This window comes from Corella eumyota, chromosome 4 (genome assembly GCF_963082875.1).
Source record: "Corella eumyota chromosome 4, kaCorEumy4.1, whole genome shotgun sequence".
NCBI lineage: Eukaryota > Metazoa > Chordata > Ascidiacea > Phlebobranchia > Corellidae > Corella > Corella eumyota.
Window position 1 is genome coordinate 5,903,520 of NC_137493.1, and position 8,698 is coordinate 5,912,217.

At 28.3% G+C, this 8,698-nt stretch overlaps 2 protein-coding genes and 1 long non-coding RNA gene across 3 annotated transcripts; all 3 read right to left on the reverse strand.

The window, feature by feature from the left end:
* Positions 1-2,927: 2,927 nt before the first annotated feature.
* On the reverse strand, positions 2,928-4,331 carry LOC145751348 (uncharacterized). Its single transcript, XR_014283729.1, has 2 exons — positions 4,196-4,331; positions 2,928-3,706 (listed from the first exon to the last, which is right to left on the reverse strand). It is a non-coding gene; the product is annotated as an uncharacterized LOC145751348 (long non-coding RNA).
* Positions 4,329-5,213, reverse strand: LOC145751345 (large ribosomal subunit protein uL5-like). Its single transcript, XM_082567464.1, has one exon. It carries the CDS (start codon positions 5,177-5,179, stop codon positions 4,640-4,642), a length of 540 nt encoding a protein of 179 aa, XP_082423590.1. The 5' UTR covers positions 5,180-5,213; the 3' UTR covers positions 4,329-4,639.
* Positions 5,214-6,242: 1,029 nt separating this feature from the next.
* LOC145750481 (DNA-directed RNA polymerase III subunit RPC7-like) lies at positions 6,243-8,073 on the reverse strand. The gene is made up of 5 exons (XM_082566525.1): positions 7,859-8,073; positions 7,429-7,558; positions 7,126-7,305; positions 6,934-7,013; positions 6,243-6,696 (listed from the first exon to the last, which is right to left on the reverse strand). The coding sequence occupies exons 1-5, from the start codon at positions 7,985-7,987 to the stop codon at positions 6,541-6,543; spliced, it is 675 nt and encodes a 224-aa protein (XP_082422651.1). The 5' UTR covers positions 7,988-8,073; the 3' UTR covers positions 6,243-6,540.
* Between the last annotated feature and the right edge of the window lie 625 nt (positions 8,074-8,698).

Here is an 8,698-nt window from a genome sequence, read left to right on the forward strand (position 1 = left end):
ATAATTTCATATTCTCATAACCAAAAAAAATTTCAACGTCTAGCCGACTAAACAATATCTCGTATTACATTTAAAATCCCGATAACTGGAAATTACGGGAATTTTCTCAAGCGGAAAAGATAATAGAGAACCCTATTTGAGAGGCTGGAATGACGCAAACTAACTACGCATATCTGGTATAGTAAAGGGGGACATACATACAACTAGAAAATGGTGTAGTAAAATTAAACAAAAACAGTATCTAGGTATTTAAAAAGAGTTCGACTTCCAAAAAATATTAAAACGGAAAAGTTTAAGTTCGCCTCGTGATTTATTTACGCAAATTGATCACATGATCAAGGAGGGAAATGCTCTACGTCACGACCAAAACGATGTCAAAATCAGGAAATCCAAATTTGGTTGCGATTGTATTAAATTAAAGCAGACGATGTGATGTGACGTCACTTTGTCTCATGATTTATATTATTATTATTAAATGAACGGCGGATCTATAAACTTACAAATATAAAATATTAGGTATGGATAATTGGACTTTGTGTCGTGCAAAATCCACAACAACAATCCATATTAAAAAAAAAAAATAAGCAATAAAAAGTAAACGACCCAGTTAAGTGTTTGTTATGGCGACGTGGTCTATGTTACCGAATAATTATAAATCACTCGTTAACTACGTTACTTTCTCATTTAAAGCGAGCTGCATTGTATTTATATTGTGGTTGAGCAGAGTAGGCGATATGACGTAAGTAACACACGTAACTTCAAAAAATATACGCAAGTTAAACAATAGGTGATAAAAAGTAGATAACTTAGCGGATTTTAGTAAATGCTATCATTTGTATACGTTATACGTAAATTGCTAACCAAATAAAAGATATATCACACTTACGTATTATTTGTTTATATATTTAGCATCCTTTTGCAATAGTAAATTAGTCACATTTTTGTCCTCTTAAACATAACTGCTTCCTTTTATTCAAATGTATACAAACTTCTGAGCACTGAGCATTTGTTTGTGCATTAAAATAAAATAAAAATACGCAATAAAATGATATTAACTAAATGCGTAATATGCGTTTAAACAAATTGTTTTAAAACAATTGTCTATCATACTAACATTTTACCATAATAAACACGGTTAATTAACAAATACAGGTAGTTTATAGACAAACAAAATGCTGTTTACAAACACAAATAACAAATAATTTAAAGTAAAAAAACAATGTCCACAAAACTTTTAAATGTTTTAAAAACCTAACAAGCTAACAACACTAATATAAAGTGAATTTTTTAATAATTTATTTTCAAAACAAAAATTAAGTATCGATTGGTCATGATAAAAGCAATATCTTGCTCTGCGCCGTGCCAAATAACAAGGTATTTCGAGATAAAAAGGATTAAGTTATATTAAATTTAAAAACAAACTCATTTGACATCAGAAAAAGCCGATACGTAAGACCTTTGCTTTATTACGTAAGCTGTTGGGTCCTTTTTAAAACTCATTTAAATGAATGCTAAGTAGATTTAACAGCAGGGTTGCTCCTTACGTAAGCAAACAAGCGTGGTTTTATTGCGAATCCACATGCTACTTACAGGACGTTCCGACTTCTAAACATATTTTATTTCGCTTAGCTGTAAAACTATATAGCGAAACCTAAAACACAATAAGCAACTCGTCATAAAATGTACAACACGGTAACATTTTTCTTTACTTTCTCAGTGTGTATATACATTTTGATTTAACACCGTCTAATTCTAAACTACAAATAATTGTATCACATAATACTGTGTATATCCACAACAAATACCAAAAGAAAACAAATATTATTTTAAGTTTTTTGTTTAACCGTTGTCTCTGCGAACCGCATTGTGAAACAAAATATACCCAGAACTTTCAAGTAAAACAAGCTATTAAAATTTACGAACAAATGTGCAAGCATGACCGGCGGCTATTGATTTGGTTTATCGCGTAACAGATAATTATGCATACCAATCTGTTACTAGACTTCTTTTATGTTTTTTAACTTGTGCTCGTTCAGACGAAGCATTACATTATCCGCGTGGTGAAAATGCTAACAAAGAAAAACTAATAACTGTTCTTTGTTTGGTAAAAAGTACCATCACATACAATAACATGCTAATTAGACAATTTTAATTTCGCTACCCTTACTACCTTAGGATGGAGACCTATTGTTTAAGAAAAGTAAATTAATCACTTTCATTACAAAAAGTCTGTCAAAACAAAACGCAGTAAAGTTACTTATGCGCAAGTACACCATCTAGTATTCGTACTTTACACTATATAAAACGTAAATGCTCACATATTGAACATTTCCTAAGTTTAAAAATACTATTTTCATAAGTAATAAATCAAAGTATTTATATTCACAAAAACACTTTACTGATAGCGAAAGTTTGCATTGTCGATCGCCAATTCGTCGTGTCGTTTTACGAATGTAAATAAAGTAAACACTTTTATGTCGCTATTTATAGCCGTCTAGTATTTTAATTTCAGTTTGTCCTCAATAAAAATAGAATAATTTTTAAAATAAAAAGCTATGGCAGTTTAACTAGTTACATTAATTTTAAAGTAAGAGGTACAACTTTTCAAGAATATTTAAATTTTTAAAAAGTGAGAATACTGCTATGGTTTAAGATGATACTGGGTACCCATCTTTCACTACTGGAAGTCCAAAGTTTGATACTCTCTGTTGCCCTTTTATATATTTTTTTACAAAGCAAATAGCATAAACCAATTTCTATTTATTTCAGAAATTTTAACTTATTTTGTTTAAAAAACAACAACTTTCTTTTTATGCCACATGTTAAATTTAAGATCCTGCAATAATAAACTTTTAGCACGCACTACACAATTGGATCGAGAAACAAACTTTCAACAAAAAATCTAACACAAAGACTGAATTTTTTCAAAAACAAATTTATTCCACAAAATTATAAATTTATTAATTCACCACACAACAGCATTATTTTGGCTATTGCACTAAAACAAATTGTGCACTATAAAAATCCTCAATAAGTTTTTGTAAATTTATTCAAAGCTATTTTTTGCAATCCTTGGTATAGTTACTAAACTAAAAAAGTCATGAAAAGAATATACAGTTTTCCTGCATTCATTTTATGTTTTCTTAATCAAACAGATAAAAAGTTAGAAAAAAAATCAACAGTTACGAAGTTAACATTATTGAGCAAATATTGTTTGTGTTTACACATGATTTTGTCAAAACAAAAAATCAAAGATTTGTTTTTAATTAAAAATAAAGATGCCGCACATTTTAAAACTAGCATAAGAGTGTTGCATAACACAATTATTAATGATCTAAACAATCTCTAAGAGTAACATAATGGTTATAATCAATTTCAATTAAATAGAACAAAAAAGGACCAAGATTCAATAAACAAATAAATAAAAAGCTTCTTTTTGAACTCTTTTAAATTAAATTATATAAACAGGCATCTCACCCCAAAATAATTTCTAATATTTACAAAAGCATTGCGACCAAAATAAAATCACAATGTAACCCAGCTTAATATAGTTTGGCTTTGTTCTTTAACTTTGCAATTGCTTATGAGCTTTCACCCTTTTCCTTATTTTCTCTTTTTCGTTTTTCTTCAGCATTAGCAATTATTTGTGGAGCCTTGTGACTTGCATCTTTTACATGATGTTGAGCTGATTCTTTCTTGCTTCTTCCTGCAATCAAAACAAAGGTTTTTACTTAAATTGATAACACAACAATTTTTTTCCTGCCATCGTCACTTACTTAAGATGTAAAAGCATGAATATGTATAGACTATGTTAAGTAACTATAAAGAATAAAAACTTGTACAAAAATAATTGAATTTTAACTTAGCTTTAAAAAAAGCATGAACAATAGTCATATAAAATATTTTTAAACTCATAAAAATTGTGTTAAACCTAATCTCCAACTTTAAAATAAAGTTTTTTAAACATATGACACATTGTCCTAAGACACAGTAACACTGCTACATTTGCAATTTACAAATCAAGACATGAAATTATTAAATTAATTTTTTTATTTACAAAATTTAAATAAACATTCTTTTTTAGTTATTTGGAACTACCTACCCACACAAAATTGATGAAATCATCAAACAACACATACAAAACTAGAAAAAACACATGATTTTAAAAAGACTTGAAACAAAAAAATATATTTACCCTTTCCTCCATGTCCAGTTATCTTGTCTTGGTCATAGTTATAATGTTCGTATTTGTCTTGCTCAAAATCTTGTGCACCGGAGTTTGACATCTTATTTTTGTTTAAACAGTAATATTCTTAAAAAGTTTTAAATCTGGAATTAAATAAACAAAATGAATATCATTATTTTAATAAACAACATTATGTTTTAACTAAAAACTGTTAAGCCAACAAAATGTAAAAATAAGATCGTATTAATTTTTAACATTGTACATTAACTAATAACTTGTTTTAATGTAAACACAGTTACTACACAACTGTTAAATGTTTGCCATGTATATAACATTAAAAGGAAGTAACAACTTTATTAAATCATAATTGGTCCATTCTTTAATGATGTATCTTTCTGTTACAAAAATTCCATTTTTCTATAATACAGTTTATTGATTCGATGGTGATAAAAATTATTTTCCCGGCAACAAAATACCATCGTATTTTTGCTGGAACCATCTCTGACCTTCGACCTTAGTCAGCCTGTGTGGAAAGCCAACCCTAGACTTCTGCTTTCGTCGGTAACGAACATTGTAGCCAGGTCGAGCTAACATCACATAGAAATCCATTCCGTAGATTCCAATGGAAGGATCGTACTTAATTCCCAAATCAATATGTTCCTGAACGCCAAAGCCAAAATTACCGGTTTGAGAGAAGTTTCCTTGCCTTAACTCGTATTCCTTCACCTTCAATCCTCGTTCGAGAATTTCTTCGGCTTTTGGTCCACGAACTGTGCAATGACATGCGATCTTTTCGTTTCTTCGGATACCAAAAGATCGAACGGTATATCTGGCTTTCGAGAAAACGGGTGTTTGTCCCGTTAACTGTTCCAATACCTTTGCTGCTCTTGTCAATCTATCGCCAGATTCCCCAACACAGATATTTAAGCATAACTTCTGGATGCGGATTTGCCGCATGGCATTATTTGCCTTTTTATTGGTCTCGTCTGCCATTTTTGTCTAGGCTTGGTCAAAAAAAGAATTGTTTGTGCTAAAACGCGTGGCAAGTCAAATTGGTTTTAGCGCCCCCTATGCAACAAAAACAATATTTTATATTTTTCTGTTCATTATTTCGGAAGGTTTCGTCGTTATCGCCCTTTTAAAATTTATACCTTATACCTATTAGGAACTTCATAAGTTTATTTTATTGAATTTAAAATAAATTTTATAATTTTTATCACGTTATTAAGTACTGCCCTTGATCCATATTAACTAAATTTTCTTAAACTTTTCCTAACACAGTTTTTTTTTGTTTTGTCTAATCATTCATATGCCAACAAGAAGACATTAACTTGGAATTTAGATTTAATACGTCGGGATCTGGGTGATAATAGGCACTTAACTTTAGGTAGACAGTAGACACTAAACATTGTGTTTTGGTACTGATTTAAAAAATTGCAAGTCGTATTAAAGTTACAAAACACCACTACGAATACAGATTTAAATTTTTTTTACAACGAAATCAATTTAGAATTTTTAACAGATCTATTTTTAAATTTTAATAAACGATTGGCACTTTAATTTCAAAAAATATAAAAATTGTTTTAACACATTTATCTTTTATTGGTATTACATATACATTCACTTAAATTAAAAAAAAAATTGATTTAAAAAAAAATTGATTTTTAATTTTTTTAATCAACAAACAAGCATTTGTTTTTACAACTCTTTTAAGTTGTTGATATCAGGTCATCGGGATATACATTAGATTGAATTTTAAATGCCTAAAATTGTTTTTTGATTTTAATAAAAAAAATTAGCATTTAAATATAATAAACAAACTAAATTTATTTTTAAATGTTTTTAATTACTAATGTTATAATATACATTATACTACATTTTAAATAATGAGTATTAATATTTAATTTTTAATATATAAATAAGCATTAAAAAAAAATAAACAAACAAAAATTAATTTAGTAACTAGTTTTTAAGTTACTTATATCATGATATACAATTGACTAAAATTTGAAAACTTTTTAATGACCTTTAAATCTTAATATCCAAACACCTTTTGTTTAGTAATTAGTGATAACTACTATTCATAAATTGGAAAACTGAAAGACAATTTGATAAAAAACAACATACTAAATTTTTAAAACTTTTAATTTACTTGAACAAAAGTTAACGCTGAAATATAATAACGATAACAATATGTTTCAATAGCTAAGATTTTGAACCTTAATAAACCACCTGTTGCATAAAACTCATTACATAACACTCTTGGCTCACAACTGATTAAGATCATCATTCATGAGTTCGTTGGATGACGTTTTTTTCATTTTAAACTAACAGCTAAATTGGTTTCATACACTCTAGTAAATTCCACCATCTTTATCATCAAGTGTGTCATCCTCCTCATCCAAGAAGGACTCCCCATTATCAAAGTAGGATGTCAAGTAATCATTCTCCTCCTCATTGCCTTCTTCCAGGTCCTCTTCCTCAACAACTTCTTCATTTTCACTCTCTTCCTGAAAAAAAAATGATTCATCTTTAATAACTTTTTTAAATTTGACAGGAAATAAAACTCTTTGAAAAATGTTAAGGTTGTTTGTCACAAACTAGTTATTTTTAATTTAATGACCATCAACACTATATTAAAACAATAATGAATGATCTAGATTCAAAGAATGTTAGATGGTCAAATAATCTATTTTAAGCACATACAACTTTTTCAATTAATTTTTATGTGACAGTTTTTGTTTTACTTTATCACTTGTTTTCCCCTCTGGATTTTCATTGTCTTGTTTTTCCAAGGCATCAAGTTTTTGTTTAATTTCATGTTCATCTAATAAAAAAAAACAAATTGTTAAAATATAATCCAGTTAATAATTTGGCTAGTAAAAAACAATGCAATTAAAATTTAAATAACAATATTTTATATCTGGAAAATTTATTACCTGCTTTAGTTGGTTTATTTTTTCGTTTTAAGTTTGGAGCAATTGCATGTGTGGGTAATTTTCTTTTTTTTCGCACAGCAATTTTTAGCTCCTTTGGTAACCTTCTAAAATCTGGTTTCCATTCAATAGTGTTGTCTGTATTCTTTTGGGCTCTGTACTTATCAGAATATCTCTCAACCCCTAAATTATGTTTTTAAATCATATGGTAAATCACCAAAATAATTTGTTAAATTAAAAAAAAACATAAAAAGGTTATAAATATGAGTTTTTAAACAAGTTTAAACAATAAAAAAACAGAATTACCATACAATTTCTCTTCTGCACAAATATAATATGGTGAACACTTCATAGTTTGGCGGAATTCCTTTTGCAAACCCAACATGTAATCAACATTATCGCCAGTTAACAAAGGCAAAGGGGGCTGGTGAAGTGTCTAACAATAAAATTAACAAGTAAATATATAAGGAAATATTTATAATTAGAAGCAGTTATAAGTGTATATATATATCAACAGGACTTTTTTAAATGGTTCTTTTTTTTGTTCTTTACAATAACAATTAAAATAATGGCCACGCCAGATAAGAAGAAATCTTTTAATCATAAGATTATTATGCAAAACTTATACTATATTTTAAATTGTTATAACTATTAAATTTTATACACCAACAAACTTAAAAATCTGGAAAATAAGCGAGATGCACAATTTTTGAAAAATTCAATTTTACAAACTCACTGGAAATTTAGGTGGAGGTTGGAGTATGGCAGTGGGAAGTGCATCTCCTCGTCCAAATCCTATTGCTTCCATATTGAAGGTAACACTTCCTCGTCCCCTGCCTCTTCCTCTTCCACCTCCCCGTGACATATTTGTTCTTTTATTTTTTTTATCCTAAATGTCTTATGTCTAATCTTGATTAAATATTTCTTGTAATAAAGCCTTAATTTTTTTAAGTTTACTGTTAAAGCAGTTAAATGTATTAAATATAAATTTAAGCAATATTTTCTATGTGGCTGTAAAAAAAATATCACAAACGTAATTATTACTGTCAGACTGTTTTGTTTTTATCGATAAAGCTGAAGTTATCCTAATAAAACTACCAAAAATTTATATTTTCTGACCTTTATAAAAGTGTATGAGTACAACCAAAGTATATATATAAAAAGTATATATATAAAAGTATAGTATATGTATATAAAAGTAAATGGGTACAGCCAAAGTATATATGTGGGTATATATATATATACTTTGGGTACAACAAGTACAACCACTGAAATTGCTCCAGTTTACACCAAATCAGTATAAAACAGGAGTGGTGACCAAAATGTTATAACTGTAAAACCTGCAAGCAACTTACAAACCCTATTTTACAAATTTTAGCTACCAAGACGGAAACAATAAGCTGATACTAGGAAGGATTTGTAATTTCCCTTGTCCCTCTGTTTATTATTTAGTAAGTATGAGCTTTAATAGAATTTAATATAATAACTTACACATCAGCTTAATTAAAATACCAATTATTTTGTGTGTACAAAACTCTGACAATTTTATTTAAATATGTAGATATTCAAGTTGTTT